The sequence below is a fragment of the Macrobrachium rosenbergii genome, chromosome 13, assembly GCF_040412425.1.
Source record: "Macrobrachium rosenbergii isolate ZJJX-2024 chromosome 13, ASM4041242v1, whole genome shotgun sequence".
Classification (NCBI taxonomy): Eukaryota; Metazoa; Arthropoda; class Malacostraca; order Decapoda; family Palaemonidae; genus Macrobrachium; species Macrobrachium rosenbergii.
In genome coordinates, this window is record NC_089753.1 from 12,174,497 (window position 1) to 12,195,661 (window position 21,165).

The 21,165-nt window shown below is 40.0% G+C and overlaps 1 protein-coding gene across 2 annotated transcripts in view; it reads left to right on the top strand.

Moving 5' to 3' along the window:
• The window catches only part of LOC136844907 (tyrosine-protein phosphatase 10D-like), a 273,677-nt gene that overhangs the window by 219,344 nt on the left and 33,168 nt on the right, over positions 1-21,165 (top strand). For both annotated transcript variants that reach the window (XR_010855005.1, XM_067114230.1), the window contains exons 19-24: positions 7,803-7,919; positions 8,222-8,381; positions 8,595-8,812; positions 8,964-9,159; positions 18,643-18,796; positions 18,954-19,206. Coding sequence is in view for 1 of the 2 variants with exons in the window: in XM_067114230.1 (XP_066970331.1) it covers positions 7,803-7,919; positions 8,222-8,381; positions 8,595-8,812; positions 8,964-9,159; positions 18,643-18,796; positions 18,954-19,206 (1,098 nt within the window). In the remaining variant the exon portion in view is untranslated. The remainder of the gene's footprint in view (positions 1-7,802; positions 7,920-8,221; positions 8,382-8,594; positions 8,813-8,963; positions 9,160-18,642; positions 18,797-18,953; positions 19,207-21,165) is intronic.

The window sequence follows — 21,165 nt, forward strand, 5'->3', positions numbered from 1 at the left end:
GAATGCCAAAGAACAGCCTAACCCCCAAACATCATGTACTCTTGCATGCACTGTGTTAGGATTGTAGCATGAAGTCGAACCATAGGCTTGTCTGATAGTCTCATGTAGCCAAAAGGAGATCGTATTCTTGGACAGTTCTTTCTTGACCTGGGGCAGTGCTATGGAAAAGTCTTCGGTACCCTGGTCGGAGATGGCGAGTCCTTTTCAGGTAACAGTGTAGTGCTCTGGCAGGGCAAAGGAGCAGTTCTTCTGCTTGTTGTCAACAAGGTCGTTAATAGACGGAATTGAGAAGGAATCAAATCTGTCATCACGACAAGAGGGTTTTGGGTCTCAGCCACGAATTCTTGGACAAATTCAAAGTCTACGGACATCCAACCCCTCGTATGCTTGACATCATAGGATAGACCATGGAGTTCACCAACTTGCTTCAAGGAGGCTAGGGCCAGCAGGAAAACCGTCTTGAGAGTCAGGTTCCTATCTGATGCACAACGTAGAGGCTCAAATGGGGCTGCCCAGTACCAAAGTCAGGTCTGAACTGGGTGTTCTAAGCTCTCATGGAGGACAAGATCACTCAAAGCTGTTGAGAAGCATTGAGATCTCCCACAAAGAAGAAAGATCGACATCCTTCATACATAAATCTGCACTCAAGGCAACTCTGTAGCCCTTGATGGATGACACAAAGTTGTTTCTCTCTGCGGAGAAAATCAAGGAAATCTGCTACCTGCTGAACAGAAGTTCTGATTGGAGAGAGACCCCGTTGCTGACACCAATCACAGTAAACAGCCCACTCGCTTTGGTATGTGGCTGAGGAAGGTCTTCTGAGATAGCCAGATATCTCCGATGGTGCTCTGCGAGAAAAGCCTCTTGCTTGGAGGAGATATACTGGATGGTCTCCAGCTGTGAAGAGATAGGGACTCTACTGAATGGTGGAATCTCTGGAAGTGAGGTTGACACAGAAGGTTGTGCCACAGAGGAAACTCCCTCAGAACTTCTGGCAGCAAGGGTTAGGAGATTAGGGAACTGTTCTGCGTGGGGCCACGTGGGGGCAACTAGGGTCATTCTGAGGTTCTGAGAAGCCATTACCCTGTTCACAACTTGACGGATTAGGCAAAATGGAGGGGAGGCATAAGCCTCGAGATTGTCCCAGGGGTGTTGCAGGGCATCCTCTTCCACGGCAAATGGATCTGGAACCATGGAACAGAAGACCTCTAGTTTTTCTGTTGAACCTCGTTGCGATCAGGTCTATTGAAGGTCTTCCCCACCGATGAAAGAGCATGTTTGCAATGTCCTGGTGCAGAGACTACTCTGTCCCTATGACCTGACTCCAATGACTCAGGTTGTCCGCCACTACATTCCTCCTGCCTGGGATATACCTGGCAGAGAGATCCACTGAATAATCTATTGCCCATTGACGAAGGAGCACCACTGTGGTGTTGTCTGACATGAGCACCATGGGGTGCCCCTTCAGCCTCTCCTGAAATTGCTGGAGAGCTAGGAAGGCAGTCTTGAGCTCCAGAACATTCACGTGAAGCTGCCTCTCTTGTGGAGTCCACACTCTGGATGTTACAAGACCTTCCAAATACACTCCTCAACCCTCACACGAGGCATCTGAGAACAAGAGGACCTCTGGAGGAGGAGAATGAAGAGGCACCCCTATGGACAAGTTCTTGTCGTCCAACCACCAAGACAGGTCCTCTCTTACTTCCTGCAACATTGGAACTAGAAAATGAGGAGGATCCCTTGCAGGGGACCAAAACTCTTTCAGCCTCCATTGCAGAGACCGAAGATGTAGACGACCGTGAGGGACCAACTTCTTTTGGGAGATTGACAGACCCAGCATCACCTACCACTGACGAGTGGCTGGGACTACTCTGAGAGGAAGGACCGAGCTACAGCTTTGAACTTTCCCATTCTCTGGTCTGACGGGAAAACCCTCGATGAGACTGTGTCTATGAACATGCCCAGGTAAAGAATCTTCTGACTGGGAATGAGATGCAACTTCTCCAAATTGACTACGATGCCTAAGTCGCGACAAAACTGAAGAAGACGGTCCCTGTCTTGGATTAACTTTTCCCGAGACCCCGCCAAGACCAGTCGGTCGTTGAGGTATCTGAGAAGGTGAACCCCCTGGGAGTGGGCCCACGATGAAACGAGGGCGAGTGCTCTCATGAAAACTTGAGGGGCTCTTAAGTGGCTGAAGCACAAGACTTTGAACTGGAAAACTGATTCCCCCAGGCTGAAGCAGAGTAACTTCCTGGAGGAAGGATGACTCGAAATCTGGGAGTACGCATCCTTCAGGTATATTGAAAGCAGAAAGTCGTTCTTCCTGATGGCTGCTAACACCATTTGAGGAGTCTCCATCCCGAATCGGGTCTCCCTGATGTAGAGGTTCTGGGTTGACAGATCTGTCACTGGCCGCCAATCACCTTGGGAACGAGAAAGACCTGACTGTAAAAACCTGGAGAAGGATGCTCTACCATTTCCACTGCCCCTTTCTCCATCATCTTCGCCACGTTGCTTTCAATGAGCCGAGACCGTACGTCAGATGAAGAAGAAGAGGCTGAACGGAAACAGGAGGAGGAAAGTTGAAGGGTAGTAGGTACCCCACCTGAAGAACATCTGCTACACATTCTTCCGCCCTGAAGGCCCACCACATAGCCCAATGGCTTGCCAGGCACCCCCACCGGTGATGACTTGTTGGGAGGGCTGCCTACTCTATCGCTTAGAACCTCTTGCCTTACCTCTAGAGCTTCTTGCTGGCTTAGAGGAACAGGGGCTGAAAGGGATGCTGCTGGGAACTCTTGTGGTTGCTGCAACAGGAGCCTGCCCGTACTTGCTGGATGAAGAGGCAACTGCAGTCTTCCTGGGGGGAGCTGAAGATCTGGGCTTTGAGGTACCAAAAGAGAAGGATTAGATGACTTAGAGACGGCTTGATGAACCAGCTGATCATTATTATCAGCTCGCAGCCTATCTATGGCTAAGTCCAACCGATCTTTAGGGAAAAGAGACCAAGTGTTGAGGATGTCACTGTTTCTCAGGGCTAACATAGAATCCGATCTAATGAATCTAGAGATATTGGTAAGTGTGGCATCCCTTCTCTTGAGCAAAATATTCACCCAAATGGTCGCAGTTAAATGAGCCAAATGCAAAATGGCTCTACTGCCCGACTGCAAAAGCTTAAGGTATGAATTATTATCTTTGGAAGCACCAAGAGCAGAGGACGGGATCTTGGCCACCGCCATTGACCACAAGTCTAACAAAGAAACTGCTTGGAAGGCAGAAGAGGTGAATGACTCCAAAGAGGTAGCTTCCTGAGAGGTGAAGGAAGGACCTTCTGCCCAAATCTGGTCTAAGGAAACTCCAGGAGCCAATTGAGGCACATCTGCATCTAGCTGTCAAGGTAGAAGTGCAACATTAGGAGTAGTGTAGAAACGTTTATGCCGAGGGAGAGGAGTAGGAAGAAGCTTGAACATTCTGCTAGAATGCAAGGAGTTTTCCCGTCCAGAGATGAGAGAATTTACATGATTAAGGATATAATCCACATGATTAGAACATGGTAGTCCAATAGAAGCCTTCGATTCTTTCCTCAGCCTAAGGAGAGCTTCTATTCCCGTGGAAAAATCTAAGGAACCTGTCACATCCTCTTGCACAAGATTGTTATATTCACGGATTATCCCAACCACCTCTCTGTAAGGATGTAGTACAAAACTCCTGGTTTTCTACATCTTCCACCTCCTGTCCCTGGGAGTCCCTACCTGATCTGTCGACAAACTCAGAAGAATCCAAAACATTCTTGGCTAAGACTGGAGGTAGGCCCTTTCTGGACCTAAAACCTTCCTCAGAGAATGAACACCAGTGGATGTCGAGGGGAAACTATCTTGAGCCGCATCCCTCTTGATAGAACGAGAGACCGATACACCACACAAAAACTCAGTGGACGGACATGGGTCGACACACGGGCGTGAGGGAGTAACTGGGAAGATGAACATCATCTGCTCTGGAGGGATTAGAGCGAGGAGACGGATGAGAGCCTACACTCGGACGTGTAGGGCTGACAAAGCATCCCTTACCAGAAGGTTGTAAAGGAACTGGAGTAAGAGCTTGGACGTGCTCTTCTGTACATGACAGCGATGCTCAGGAACACAGGCATGATCTTCCGCACGAGTGGGCTCAACCACCCAAAGGCTGGAGCAGGAACGCCTACTATGGGTCTCCCCAGGAGAATGAGAGGAACGTCTAGGCTGGAAGACAGGGCTCCTGGAACACCGAATTCCAGAACATGATCCCTGAACATCCTTAGGAGAACGTTGACATGAAGGTTGATGTGGTGAAGGAGGGTGAAGGGGATGCGGACGTGTACCAGAAGAGCCCTCTTCAGGAAGAGCAGGATGAGTCTTTTTAACAAGAGCAAAATCATCCTTCCTATGAATGCTGGTAGAGGGAGGAACAACCGCAGACTTCCTCTTCAATTAGCATAAATCCTCGACGTCAGAAAGACGGATATCAGGGGAGAGGCACAGCCGTGGTCCAAAGAAGATGAAAATACGACAAGTCTGAGACGTTTCCTACACTTCCTACTAGGAGAAGAGACAAGATCCCTAATTTGTCACCACTTGACAGGAACCAGGGAAGATGAAGAAGACGAAGAAGGAGACAGCGTCCCACTATGTTTCATTTGCACAATACGCCCATAACTTGCAAATTCGATCAACCACTGCCTGAACCAAGAGTCGGAAGGCGGGGCAGAGGCCAAGGCAGGAGGAGGTAGGACGACATGCTGGGACAAGAGCAGAGCAGTCAGCTGGGAAGTCGAAACAGCTGATGAACTTGGCACAGGAGGGGGGGAGAGACGCTGGGACGGGGACTGACAAGGTGGCTGACCGAGGCCCGTGTGAATTCAAGTACTGCAGTGGGACAACAGGCCATCCAAGGTTCGTAACCCTGATAGGCCTAGAGAAGCCCAGAGACCAGCCATCTTCTGCGCATTGGAATCTGAAAGGGTAGAACAAGATGGAGGTGCATCCGCTCATAAGGGGAAGATGTACCCCCCAAAAGAGCAGAGGAAGCAATAGTAGGGAAGTCTCCTGACCCCTCTCCCAAAACTTCCATAGGCGAAGCTTTAGAAGAGTGGGGAGGGGTAAAATCTTTCAAAGAAGACATAACAACTGGAGGATATGGCAAAGAGGAGGCAGAATACAAATCAGCACACGACGCACCCACTGGAGGAGGGAACTCCTTCCAAGGTGGAGCCTCTGACTTCCTCTTATGCTGGCTCTTCTTGGCAAAAACCCTCCACTGCTCAGGAGGCCAAGAACGACATTCAGGGCATGGATTAGTGATATTACAATCATTAGCTCTACATTGGCTACACATAGAATGGGGATCAGTCTCAGCCAATGCCAAAAAACACCAGGGCATTTCCTCTGATGCTTGGAAGGGCAGGCAGAAACCGGAGGCTGGGATGATTCTTGAAGATACATGATCAACAAAAAAGCACACAGCACAAGAAAACAGAATCATCCGAAGCACAAGGAAACACAAGCACAAAGAAAGTAAGCAAAAATCACCGGCCTTGGAGAGACAAGCGAAGGCATGTCTTCCTATGAGGGTGGTAAAGAAGAAGCTGAGGCGTCATTCCTTCAATGCATATGCGAAGGAACTTGATGGTTGCCAACTAGGCCTATCAGCCTACCTCATTGCCACCAATTCCTTGTTTGTTATTTTTACCAGTTTCCAGCTGGCACTAGAAGAATTATCCATAAGTAAAGACCCAGGTTTGTTTCACATATGAACAAAAGTTAGTGTAAGAAGGGGGTAATTTCTCTGCTTAGGTAGAGCTAAAGAAATAATCACTATATAAGTCTGTCTAAAAATTGCTATATCAAAATACTTGACATGGTAAATGTGGGAGGTGGTATTCTGGATACAGGTAACTCATTCTGTCGGTTTATCGAAACTGACCAAATTTATCTTTTAATATCATATACTGTAGTGATCAACCTGTGGCATTTAAGAATTGCAGCTCAGTGTTGTGTTTAAACTATATACAGTACTGTACAGTATAAGGTTCAACTTTCAGAGGTATTTATGGCCTCAGTTAGGAATGGTAGATTGTACTTTAGGAGAGCCATCCTCCATCTAAAAGATATACTGTAGATATCCAGGATACAATTATGGTAATTTTTTTGGGACCATAATTATTTCTGCTATCCGTAGTTTATCAACTTTCAGAGTTTTGTATGTTATGTGGTTTTACGGGAGCACAGAATTATGGAAGTGTGTAGGGTCTCTAATTCAAAGGATCTTCAGTTAAATCATTTTGAAAATTATCTCAGTATAGAACACTGACTGTATCTCTTTTGATTATTGTGTTTTCATTGCCTCTTTGTACAGTTTATATTCACTGTCTCTCTCTCCTACCATCTTGAAACTATGGCATGTCAGCTTTAGCTGTTATCAGAAGTACTGTATTCAGGTTGGTTGGAACTCAGGAACTGATTACATAAAAATGTATCAGGCAGTGAATCAGTCGTATGGCGGTAAAAAAGGACTACAGTAATATTAGAAGAAAAAGCTTCTGAAGTAGAGGCAAAAGACTGTCATGAGTCTGACAATTTGCTTTTGATCCATTCATAACAAAAAGAGAAAAGAACTTAGGAGGAGGAAACAGTTTTCTGAACAAGTAAAGATAAGATCAGTTTAATAGTTAATGACTTTTTGCACCAGAAAAATAACTTACATTTTAGAACCCAGTTTAGTTGCACATTTTAGAAGCTAATTTAGTTGCCAGAATTTCACTGATCTATTATACTTTTGAAGTTTTTTTGGACACACAATCTTTATAAGTGAGAGAGTTACAGTAATTTTGTCATCATTAAAGTGAAAAAATTATTGGACGAGTAGCAGGGGTTGGAGGTCAGAAGGTCGTAGGTCCCAACTGTACTGTATTCTTTCTGACATCATTCCTTGCTACAGACCTTAAGTATCTATTTCCATATATGAAAGTGGGTGTCCTCAGCAGGGTGGAACACTCACACTCTCTCCCTGCCCTTTCAAGGATGTCCTATAAAAGCTGTCAAAATTTTCTTTTTGGTAGCAATGGAGATTTTGTTTATGAATAACATTGTACATTAAAACATATTAATTAAGTAGATAAGAGGACAACAGAAAAATCATAAGTACAAGTATAACATTGTGATAAACTAAGTACATACAGAATATACACAGAAAAAAGTAGTAAGAATTACTTATTACAAGCAGTAATTTATTAAAATTTACAAAGGGTTACAAGAAGTCAGGGGGACAAAATTACCAAGGAACAAAGGGGTAAAGCGTCAAAGCTATCTTGAATATATTCAGGCCTGGTCCCAGGCCCAAGTTGTGGGTCACAAGCTCTCATCAGACAACATGTACTAGTCATTAAATTTTTGTCGGCTTCTTTTGTGCAGATAGTACAGTGAAATCAAGACTAGACCAAATGCAATAAATGATGAGGAATTGGTATATATTGTTCTTTCATCATGCTCACTATAAGACTTGCAGATAATAACGAAATGTCATACATATCAACTTCCCACCTGTGGTCTTACTGTGTTGATCTTTTTAATCCTTTGTGTTATAAAGCTTTTAATGTTTTAACAGAATGAGAGGAGGCAAAGGAAGCAACCTGATAATTGTGTAGGTTAAAGAAGCTACACTGACCTAAAAGAATACATAAATTAATATAGAAGGCGGCTTTCAGTGAAAGAGCAGAAGTTTAAGATAGAATAATAACAATACTGTATTATTTTACTTTTTCACAGGTTGAGATATTTATGCCAGTTGAAATCCGACCTAATCTCGTAAGGTTTAATTGGTCTCTTCCACAAGAAGAAGAAAATGGGGTTCTTTCTGAGTTTACCATAAAGTATGGAATTAAGGTGAGTTTGAACATGAAAAATAAGTACCACATATGTAATAAATTAGTTGCATAATTTTAGTAAAACTATTACTTCAAGAAACTTTCACAGAGATACATATAGGACTGCCAGTGTTAATTTTATTAAAGCAGAATTCTTTTGACATATTTCATTTTAAAAGAATATGGAATTATTTTACTGTACTGGTAACTATTTTTAGGCCCAAGGTAAGTTTTTTATATCACATTCCCAAATACTATAATGTTTATGCAAGACCTTATTTGTGTTAATTTACTTATGTATTGGTATACCCTGTTTCACAGAACTCATCTGTAATGAATGAAGAAAAATTTAACCCTGAAGAGTTTAGTGGCACAATCAGAGGTCTTATTCCTGGGGAAACTTACACCTTCCAGATTGAAGCTAGGAATAAGAAGGGCCCAGGACGAATCAAGACTTATGAACTGACGATGCCCATTTGGTGTGAGTGTTATAAATGTATAATCTCTTCTGTAAAAAAGGAGCCAACTCAGGGATTACAGTTAGACATTGCCATTAAAAATAATTTTGTTTTGTGGAAGACGGATCCATGTTAATCATTTTGAATTGTTGCATGTCATCTTGATTGATAGTTAATAACTTACCTGTATTTAACATATAGATTATTTGCATTTAATGTGAATTACTCATTTACAGCACCTCCAGAACCAAATGACAAGGTTTTCCCTACAGAAGTTTCGCATACTTCAGCTACAATCCGCATTCGTTTCCGAGAAAATTATTTCTCAAGTGAAAATGGAAATATTATTGGATATAGTGTCATTGTGGCTGAAGATGATACCAAACATTCCAAGGGCCTTGAGTTGCCTGCATGGAAAGATGTGCAAGGTTACACTGTTTGGCCACCATACCAAGTAAGTTATTTAGTTTCACTTATTTTGGAGAACAATACTGTGCTCATAGCAACAGCTTTCGTCTGAGAAATTTTGTCAGTAGAATTTTTATAGGCAATTCACCCATACTATTGTCCAGTTGACATTTTTTAGCCAGTTGTTCATTTTTCAGGTTAATGAGGCATACTATCCATTCACTTCAACACTAGTTGAAGACTTTATCATTGGAAATGAAAGTGATTGCAAGAATGCAGAAGGGTACTGTAATGGCCCCCTCAAACCTGGAACCAGCTACAAAGTGAAGATTAGGGCATACACTAGTCGGGACAAATTTGCTGATACTGTCTTCACTGATTTTATAAGAACAGGTAAGGTTCAGCTCAATATAACTGATTATGACCGAGTTGAAAAGAGAAACCTGATGTCCAAGATGTACAGTATCCTAGTATTTCCTGAATTACTCAATACAAACATACAACTAAAATGTTAAAAGAATTCATACAAACATATCTGTTAGCCAGAAGAAAATTAAGTTTTAATGATCAAATTTCAAGTCAGGGATAAAATTTCAGTGCTAAAATCAGCGAATTCCCTCTAATATAAGCATGTGGTGTTGGGCTTATCCCTTTATGTGATGAACAAACCCAGCTAAAAAATGAGGCAAGTAAAATGACATGGACATAAAGATGGAGGCACAGAGTTCTGTAATTTGAAAGTGAAGGGCACAGGGAACTAATAAAATAATTGACACTTAATTCTGCCACTTCCATTCACACTGTTGGACTTTGAAGGTAGGCAATAAGGTTTGAAGAGACCAACGGGAATGTACAAAAAAAAAAAAAAAAAAAAAATTAGAAAGCAAAAAGCAGTTCAGCTGGGACTGAAGGGGTGTTGTCAAGAACTTATGATACTGCCTTGAGTCATGGGAAGCACAGTGCTGGCAGTACAGTGTATTGCATTGGTCTTCAGATTCTTAATATATTATTGCAAAGGCAGAAGGAAGTAAGCAAGATGAAGAATAATATTTCAAAAATGAAAATGTTAAGGAGAGGAGGATGATTTGTGAAGAGTAGTCATCTGCATATGAATAGGTAATGTCAGAGAGACTTTAAAGAGACCACTGAGGTAAAGGGGTAAAAGTTTAGGGTAGTAGAACAATTCCCTGAGGGACAATATTGCAGAAAAGAGTAGATAGCTGTAGCATTGTTATCTACAACTGAAATATCCAATTCTGACAAAAAAATTTAAATTGGGTTTTTAAGAGGAGTCCAGTCAATAGCAAGGACTTTGGCTCATATAGCTTCATGCTAAACCCTGTCAGAAACTTTTGATTGCAGTATCTAAAACAGTAACATTAAAATCCTCCACCATGAGTTTATTTAGGATGGACCATAATTAGATCTTACCTTATGGAATTCATAATGATGAATAGAGAGAAGGGTATGATATTCTAAGAATTTTAGATGGGCTTTGAGTGGAAGTTTAAGGCTATTAGCAATAATACAGGCAAGAGTAAAGTGCTTCCATAATATAAATACCTATTTTTTAAGATAGAGCAAAATATGGCAATCTTGTCAGGAAATTCCAAGATGCTAAAGAGGGTTGATATCAGGCCCATAGGACAGTACAGTAAGTCTTTAGTGAATTCAGAATTTTACAGATGTGGACAGAAATGAGAAGCTGTATGAGTGTCAGTTGGAATGAGATCACCCAAAGATGCATTAGAGGGAAATAAAAACCAGAAAGAATTACTTTTTAATGAGAGACAATTAGTATCATTTATAGCAGGAAGTTTGGACAAATGGCTTGGCGGATCAAATTTTCATTGTTCCGTTTCTGCATTGGGGGTCTTTTTGTAAAGCCCTTAGGCATTTGGACCTTCTTGGCTGTGTTGGTCAGGGATGTTGTGGGGTTTCTGCTGGTGCATCCCCCACTGGCATTACTGATGTAATGGTTTGCTCCAGGGCGGTGGTGTTTGCATATCTTTTCTTGTGTTGCTAGTTAGTGTTGGCCGATTTCCTGCGTTTCTTGTCATGCTACTGGCTGCTGTTGTACCCGGAATGGGGATCTGCTCCAGTGGTGGGATAACTGTATGTTGCCTATCTCTTGCTCTCTCTCTCTGCCTCAATGGTGTCAGGCACCAACTGATTTCTAAAGTTTCTTCTACTGATCATCGGGAGGAATTCAGTTTCCTTAACAGGGTTTATGCTGGCCTTTTTGCCCATATGTAAGGCTTCAAGAAAGCATGGGTGTTAGCAGTCTGATACTGGAAAGGGAAGAATTAATTATCTTTACAGCCTTAATTAATTCTTCCCTTTCCAGTCTCCTCTGGTGTTCACTGTTTTAGTGACTGAATATGGCATCTTGTGAATGACATGAGAGACTTTTTGATATTGTGGTAGTTGTCATCTCCATATAGGAGATGACAACTACCACAGGCATGTGAACTTGTAGATGATGCTACTTTTTTTCAAGTCTGTCTGTAAGGGCACCAGTATATTCTCCAGGATGAGGTGGCAAGTTCTTATATTTTTTTAGTAAATTATTACCTACACTCTCTCAATTTCTATGCAAACTCGTAGATGAGCTACTTTTTTTCAAGTCTGTCTCTACAGGCACCAGTAAATTCTCCAGGATGAGGTGGCAAGTTCTTATATTTTTGGTAAATTATTACCTGGACACTCTCAGCTTCTGTTATGGGAGTGAAATGTTCTTTTATTATCTTTCTTATGGCCTTTTCATCCTCCCTGTATTTTTAGTGCATGTGGTTCCAGAAATAAACTTTTATTGCATTATTTCTTTCTTTTTCATTGGTGTGCCACTTGTTTATCATGATTCTTGTTTGTTGTTCAACCACTTTACCTGAGAAACTGTTGTTTATGAGTGTCTGTGCCAATGTCTCGATTTCCTCGGTTGTGTCCCTCTAAGTGGAACATTGCAGTGTGTAAGTGCACGGCAGACGAAAATATCTACCACGGATTTCTTGTATCTGTCCAGGCACTAGTTTGATTCACTTAGGCAAAGGCCCGGATTCGTTAGTTTTCTGTAACCCATAGTGGCATACCCTGCCAGGGTTTGTTGCATGCACACTTCCAGGAAAGGGAGGACACTGTCTGCATTATGTTCACACTTAAAGTAAAAAAAAACAGGAATTGTTTATGCAAGGAATTGATGGCATCTGGCATCAGTCACGGGAAAGAGGGAGGAAGAGGCCAGCGATCTTATCTCAACTCCATGATGTAGTTAGTTTTCTTGATTGATTGATTATGAAATTTAGGTCTTGGAGACCAAGCGCTGGAATCCATCAGGATTATTCAGTACCATAATGAAGGTGAAATATATAAATTAATATGATTGATAAGGAATAGGTGAATGATGACATACTCTACTAGTAAAATTCAGTGTTAAAATATGAACATAAAAAAATAAGAATGATATTAGATAAACCAACAAAAAATAAATATATATTAAACTTTTATATTCGAAATATATACTGTACTTAATATATAAAATAAATATGACTTAAGTATATAAAATAAATATGACTAAAATCTATATTAAATATACTAAAATCACATCTCATTTAAATAACCAGATTCATTCAGATAACCCATAAGGTTATCTACCTCAACGTCATCATTTAAAATTTCTAAAATAGTCTTCCAAGTTAGCAAGTACTTTGCCCTAAGGCGATTAAATTTAGGACAGTGCATCAGCATGTGTTCAACAGATAGCTGACCACCACAGTGAGCACAAACTGGGGCACTGGCTCCCTCTAAAATATAGGTATGAGTGAAGCGGGTATGGCCAATCCTAAGCCATGTTAGGATGATCTCAAATCTTCTGTTTCGATTAAAACCTGAACTCCAAAAATCAATACTTTTTCTAATGTTTCTGTACCTCCTATTTGTGGATAAAATGCTGCCATTTCGTACGAATGTATTGTCTGATAACTGGACGCATATCCAAATGTGGCACCCTACTAGTTAAGAAATCACATCTTGCAGTATCCTTTGCTTTACTATCAGCCAGTTTGTTCCCTTCTAGACCAGTGTGCCCAGGAATCCAACCAAACTTTACTGATATGTGGCAAACAGAAAGGTAAAAAGCCATTCCTGAGTTTTTTGAATTAAGGGATGGGTAGGGTTAAACTTCTTTAGGCTTCTAAAACACTCCTTGAGTCACTATATATTACTGCGGATTTAAATTTCTCAGATGCAAGATTTAAAGCATCAACTATGACTGCTGCTTCAGCAGTGAATATATATGATTCTCCCTCACAAACCACTGCACATCCTACTCCATCTTCCGATTTTGATCCGTCAGTATAGATTTTCCTGTCATTTATATGCCTCTCAGCATGCTCCAAAAACTTGTTTCTGACTTCTTCTTCTGGACGATCTTTCTTCTTTGTCTCTTTAATGCAGACATCTATTGCTGGAATAAGCTATGGAGGGATAACAGGATGTTTAACTTATAGGATCTTCTGCATTTTTATGCTTTCATCCTCCAGTTCACCCAGCTGTCTGATTTGAAATGGTATTGAAGATCTAGATCCAAAGACTTGAGTCACACTGTTTTAAGATCTCAAAAGAAGGACTCTCCTTTGAGCTTTTCAGCCGCATGGTGTGTCCCAGACCTAGCTCATGCCTCCTTAAGGCCAGTGGTAGTCTACATAAATACTTTCATAGGGTGAATTTCTAAAAGTGCCAGTGCAGATCCTTAACCCCATATTATGCACACCGTCCAATTCCATAAGTTTAGTCTTTGAAGCAGATGAGTATACTTGGCAGCCATAGTCTAACTTAGATAAACATACTGCATTATAAAGCCTTAACAACTATTTCTTGTCAGCACCAATTAAAATTAGATACTACTTTTAAAATATTTAGTCATCTCTTCATTTTCACTTTTAACTGGTCAATATGATTATTCCAAGTGAGCTTTTCATCAAAGACCATTCCTAAAAATTTTACTTCAGTAGAGTAAGGTAAAATAATTCCATTTAAGGTAAGAGTTGGAATGGTTTCCTTAGTTCGGTGTCTGCAGAACCAAACAGCGACAGTTTTAGATTCGGAAAATCGAAATCCTTGCTCACAGGATCCTTGTTTGGTTTTTTTATAGGGAGGATTAATGATAATTTCCAGCTCTTAGGAATAATACCAGTTTCTTAGATTTAATTTATTATATCTAAAAGAATTTTTTTTTACTTTTCTGGGAGATGTTTCAGCATTTCATAAAGTATTTTATCTTCACCAGAGGCTGATGGTTTGGTATTCTGCAAGGCATCTTTGAGTTCCTGAAGTGTAAATCTTGCATTATGTGGTTCAAAATTATTTTCACTTAAATCAATAGAAATCTGGGCATTTCTAATGTCTTGGAATTCGAGTGAATAGTTCACACTACTAAATATTCTCGTGAAATGTTCTCCTAATTTTTCTGCGTTCCTCTCTGGTTGGGGGATTAGGTCACCATTTATCTTAAGAGTAGGCAGAGGTTCAGGAACAAACTTGCCATTTAGTTTTTTTAATTTTCTTCCAAATCATTTTGGATGGTGTTTTTGAGCTAATGCCATTAATGTAGTATATCCATGACTCTTTTTGCTTTTTTAAAATATTCATTTTGCTTGACCACAGCATGTTGGTAAATAACTATGGCTTGGGCAGTTCCACTCCTCTTAAACTTTTTGTAGATTTCTTAGTGATCTTTCTCATACTACTGCAGGCTGTGTTCCACCAAGGAACTGCTGGTCTAGAGGGCTTCCCTTTTTTTTGTTGGAATAGAGGAAATTGCATGTTGATGATGGTGTCATTCAAGTAATTATATGCCTCTGAGATGGATGGAAATGATTTTACATTCTTGTCCATGAGAACAGACTCACTAAATTTCTTTCAGTCTGCTTCATCTACGTTCCATTTGGGAGATGACGCAGAGGCTGATTCTTAACTGATTTTATATGAATTGGGAAGCGGTCACTCCCATCTGGATATTCATTTACTGTGAACACTAGATGAGCAAAAGCTCAGACCGATAGCCGCATAAGTATTGGAACAGATGTTATGGTAAGTCATGGCTCCATTATTGAATATAGTGATATTATGGTCATCCATAATACCCTCCAACATCCTACCCTTGGCATCTTTTGTGTACCCACCCCATATGGGGTTATGAGTATTAGAATCACCAAGGAGGAGGAAAGGAGTAGGAAGCTGATTGATCAGTAAATGAATATCATTGTAGTGAAATCCAAATCAGGAGGAAGATAGATGGAGCAAACTGTAATTTGCTGTCTAAAATGAACGTTGCTGCTACAGCTTGGAGATAGCAAGGAGTGTTGCAATGACTTCTGCGCAATAATTGCTGCATCTCCCTTAGCTCTATCTATGATTGGTGGTGGAGAATTATATATGCTATAATTTAACCCAGGATTATATTGTGAGCTTCCAAGCTTAGTTTCCTGGAGACACATAATACCTGGGCTATGGTCATGGAGCAGTACCTTTAGCTCTTCACTTCGAGCCCTAAGACCTCTACAGTTCCATTGTAGTACTGAAGTGAAAACTATTTTTTGGGTTTGGTGGAAGACCCTTTGGATGGAGCCTTCTCATTTACTCTCTTTTGTTTATGAGTATTATCAAGAGATGATTTGGAAAGGACTGGTCTTGACAGGTTTGGTTTATTATCTTGATTTATTGGTGTCATTTTGTTTCCCTTTCTTGTCAATTTGTTTAAATTCAGGCTGGGGTTCTTGCATCGAGCTTAGTACTTTGTATCTGTTACTAAGTGGTGCATGTTTACTTGGATTTGAGGGAGGAGAGGATGAGGGGGAATGTCTCCTCTTTTGGTGCTTTTGCTCTTCAGTCTACATTAAATCAGGTAGAGACTCTGCCTGAGACAATTCCAAGGTGGTTGGGTTAAGTGCCATCTTATCCTCCTTGGAGGCTTGTGCTCTAGCCTCAACAGCCCGAGCTCCTGACCCAGATGGCTGGGCCACTACCACAGGGGTTGATGCACCTGCTATATTAGAGGGTGCTGCCACTGCACCCCTATTGGTAGATAGGGGTAGTGGCTTAAGAACTTCAGTGTAGCTCCTAGGTTGTTGTCCTTATTGTCTTTTTGCAAAACCGATACTTATATGCTCTGCATTGGCTGTATTTAGTGCAGACAGCTCAAATTTGTAAATTTCACAATTTTTGTTATTGGATTTATGTTCCAGTTGACAATTAACACATTTTGCTTTTCTATTACATTCATCATCATGATGGACACCAGAGCAATTTATACAAATTTTAGCATTTTCGCAGTTTTTTGATGGGTGGCCAAACTTAAACCAGTGATAGCACTGCATTGGTCTTTGCTGGAAAGGATGTACTCGTACTCTTTCATTTTCAAATATGACATGAGAAGGTACTTCAGAGTCTACAAAGGTTAAAATGATCACGTTGGCAATAGCTGCCTTTTTCACTCTCCAAACTGAAGTGGGACTCATTTCTAGGATTTCTTCTGTCATGTCATAAAGGTCTTTATCAAATAGTACTCCTCTCCCATAACTAAAACTTAAGTGGGACTTGATCTTCGTAATCATTTCATCATTTTTTATGTCACAAGGTAAGCATATATGCTTGGGTTGTGGATTTGGCATGAATAAGAACGGTGTTCTTCCCAAAACGAGAAATATCACTGCTCTTTATTCCTCCCACCTTTTTCTGAAGAAACCTGCAAAATTTATAGTAGTTATAATTTTCCTCCTTAGATGAAGCTACCAACCACATAGGAGGTTTAGGAGTCCTTACTTTTGCATTCTGGTTTCTCTCTGGTTTATCCTGAGCCCATTTAGATGGCACATAATCGTCCACGTCTTTGGGAACTTTGTCTGTTAAGGCTCCTCATACTGTAGCTTGACCTATTTGTATGTCACTTATCATACTACTAGCCTTTAGAGCCTCATCATGGCTACTAAAGGTAACCCATGCTTCCTATTTAGATTCAGTATCAGTAAAGTTCATCCTGATTTCTACAACAGTCCCAAATGATTTCAGAGCTGTCGAGATCATTTCATAATCACAACAAACTGGTACGTCTTCAATATGGAGCATTCTCAAATTTTTCACACAACCTGGCTGTGTTGAGGATTTAATTTTGGATGAAGATTTCTTAGAGATGTCCATGCCCTTGCTTGAAGTCGTCATCAATGAAGCATGGCTAGAGGGTCCAGGGGAGGGGAAGTCAGGAGGGAGATAGGATATTTGTTATTACTGCTTTTTGTCAATTTATTTTTGGGGAAGTCATCAACATTTGGAGAAATTTCAATCTCCAAGGTGGGTGCAGAGGTCGTCATCTCCACCAGAACAGCACCATCAGAGGGTCCAGGGGTACTCGAATCCGTATAAATGCTAGACATAAAGATTTGAGCGGGGTAAAAAAAATATTAATAAACCTGAAAACCTTAAAATGATATCATCAGCCTTTCATGGAGTTTATTCTTCCACCAATGGCACAAGTGAAAACCGACTCCCAAATGTCCACGTCCCTACCCTACCCTACCCCACAGGGGATGGCACATGATTATAGTGGCCCAAGTGTAAGCCAAACCTGCTTGCCAGGACCGAAGGTATTACAAGAATACTATAATTCCCTCTCTAATCATATTATGGGCAAACCAGATAGAATGGTGAGAGTCCTATCCCTAGAACCGGACCCCCCTGGAATCCGTGATCCAGCCCTCAAGAATAGTTCTGCCTGATATCTCTCAGGTCCGAACATTATTGAGCACTTGATGGTCCTACCACATTTCCCACTATTTAGATTCGGATATAAACCCAATCCCAGTTATGATATCTTTTCCTGTTTATCAGGTCCAATAAATTTTAGCAAAATTCCACAAAAATTAACTAAAAAGAAATATATAATGGTATATGGGACTGTTGGACTCAAACCCAGGAACAGATTCCTGGGGCTCCTGAGCCCCCTCAACATGTCAAGGTGGTCCCAAATTGAGGGGGAGTTAGTTTTCTTGCAGCCCTGGGTTAACTGAAAGAGGGGTGGCTAGAGGTGGGAAGTAAATTTTAAGACCTCAGGTCTCTGAAAAATACTACTGTAAAGTTGTCATTTGTTTACATGCGGAACAAACCTAGGTCTTAACATTAGGATAGACTCACTTTTTGTGGAAGGCAAGAGAATCTTGAAGCGACTGGAGGTTCAGCACACCTGGTCACACTTCCTGGATAGAGATTTCAAAGGAAGGAGACCTACGCCTCTGATCTGTTAGACAGATGGGTTAAATACAAAAGGCTAGCTCCTTCAAAAGTTTTCAGATTAGTTTTTTAGTTTAGGAAGATTAAAAACTTGTCTCAGGACATTTGATGAAACTTTGTTAGTTAAAGTACTACTGTACATACAAAATCAATATAGTAAACCCCCCGTTTTCGCGTTCTCATGATTCGCAGACTCACGCATTCGCGGGTTTCTCTATGGAACATATCTACCCATTATTTGCGGAAAATTCGCCCATTCGCAGTATTTTTCACTGAGAAATATTCACTAATTACTGTATTTTCAGATAATTTTCATGAATAAATGCACTTTTTGTGATAAAACTATTAAAATACTCAGGTATAAGCATTTTTACAGGGTTTTTCTTGTGTTTAAACTATCAAAATGGGCAGTTCTCCGTGTTTTTAGAGGGGTTTTATGTATTCACGGATTTTAGCTATTCACGGGGGGGTGTGGTACCCATCCCCCGCAAATACGGGGTTGTTCACTGTACATATATTATATAAGGCATCCCAGCATATTTATGTGACTAGCGCTCTAATTACCAATATGTCTGTTATCTACAATTTGCTTTCCAGATTCTGAAAGTGGAAGCATTGGGATGGCTGTGGGGATACCTATTGTTGTTGTCATATTAATTGTAGTATTTGTGATGATAATGAGACGGCGATCATGCCGCCTCCAAAAAAGAAATTCAGATATTGACATGGGACTCCCTGATATTAAAACAAGGTACAGTAAGCATTGTTATTGAGTTCTGCATGCCTTGTGTTAAATTAAAACGAAAAAGTGTTTGATGGTTATATTTGAAAATATTGTTATAAATTATCAGGTTAAGGAATTTAACATTTCTAAAAGTGTGGTAAACGATTTAATTTAATATTGACAGGAGGCCAATCAAACTTAAAAACTTCGAAGCCTACTATGAATTCATGTCAGCAGACTCAGATTACCGTTTTGCTGAAGAATATGAAGCCTTGAAATATGTTGGGCATGATCTACCAAGAACTGCTGCTGATCTCCCTGTTAATCGGCCTAAAAACAGATTCACTAACATCCTGCCATATGATATCACGAGGGTAAAACTTCAACCCACTGATGATGAGGAAGGATCTGATTACATAAATGCTAATTATGTTTCTGTAAGTGATTTATTCAATATTCAGTTCTTTATTAAAAGGAAGCATGGTTAATCATTCTCTTAAATTTAATTTTTACTGTGCAGCATTGTATGCTAATTTTTCTGATTTTTCAGATCTGAATGTCAAAGAACTGCATTTAGTTTTATTAATATTAAGAAGGAATTTCTTGTTATTGAACCTTTTCTATTTTAAAATTAGCAGACTAGCAATGGAGTTAAATGGTTATACAGTTAAATCTGATAGGTATCTATGGGACCAACCAGGCGCTGGACCATCAGAAATGGCAGACTTTCTTCTGGCCTTTGAAAAATATTAAAAATAACTTACTATCATGCTTATCTGATTACTCTACTCTCTTATTAGCATTTAAATAAATATATTCAGGATAGGAGACTGTCTGCTATGTCATCTGGTGTAAGTAAACTCACAGCAATATATTTTTTAATGTGGAAATTTTCCCTAAAATCTTTGTACAGTTCACAGCATTGTGAAGAGAGAGTGTAGAGCAGAAGCTCAGTATATTATGTAGCTAAACACTTGGACAAGAACAGCAGACAGGCACATATGTACAAACCATAAGTTTTTATCTTTATCATACCTTGCATTGTCTCTTTTTAAATTCATGTTTCTTCTTAGCATTTTATTTTTTTGTGCAACTGGTTAATAAATGGACACACTAACATGTACACACAAACAACACTAACATGTAGGCTACACACACACACAATTTTGATAAAAAGTTCAGTCTTTTCCTCTATGGTTGTTTCTTTGATCTTGGTGCTATTCACTTGTTATGAGAGAGAGAGAGAGAGAGAGAGAGAGAGAGAGAGAGAGAGAGAGAGAGAGAGAGAGAGAGAGAGAGAGAGAGAGAGCACAATACTGTACTGCATTAGCTGCATTACTCAACTATAAACCTACTGTGGTCTCTCACTCTTAAAAATGTTTTTTTATAACAATATTAACAGAGAAACAATTATAGACTCATGTATGTTACATTTACAACACAGTACACTGTGTTACGTTTCAGTAAAATGTTTAGTATGTTTCTTTCTCTGCCCATTTTATGCAGCAAAATTTCATGTTTCTTGAATCCTTTGTAACAAAGGATTTCAGTAGTTGACAAAACAGTACCATATAGATTGCACAGAATATAAATTGCATACTTTCTGCATTGAAAAACTAAATAAGGTTCATAATGAAAAGAAGAAAGTCCACTTCTTAATTTTTTCTGTTTAAGAACATGACTGGCTTCATATAAATATTCAACCCTTAAAGGATGGGCTAATTATATATCATGCAACACCCCATACCAGACAAACTTTAAGTTGGCCAATTTAAGGAAAAACACATCAATGGAAAGCAGAAGGTATGCAAATGCACATGGTGTAAGAAAAAAAATTCTAAAAATTTTTCCCTACCTTCCACAGTAAGTTGAAAGTGACTAATTACAACCCTGTGTGGGGCCTCTTTTACAAAACACTCTTTAATTTTACCAAGTTATAAATTTTTTCTAATAATTTATTCTATTTTGTTTTGTAAAATTATAATTACAGCTTACACAATTCCATAACAGATAAGAACTAAAATCAGTAACAAATTCTGAGTATATTTGTTGTGAATGATTTTAGTTTAACGTTTACTGATACAGGTTGACCATCACTAATCCGGCGTCATTGGGACCTGGACGGTGCCAGATTAGCCATTTTGCTGGATTAGCCATTTATTAGGCTAGAATACACGAAACCCAGTAGCTAAGCACCTCATCTTAGAATTAAAATATCCCATAAATCAGTACAAGTTGGTTAATAAAGAAAAGACAATTATCAAATACAGGTAGTGCTCAGGTTACGATAATTTGACTTAAGATATTTCGAGTTTACGATGGGGTTAGCAATTAATACCGATACGAAAATATTTAGAAAATATTTTTAGATTTCGCGCAGCCACAGGCAGCGAGAG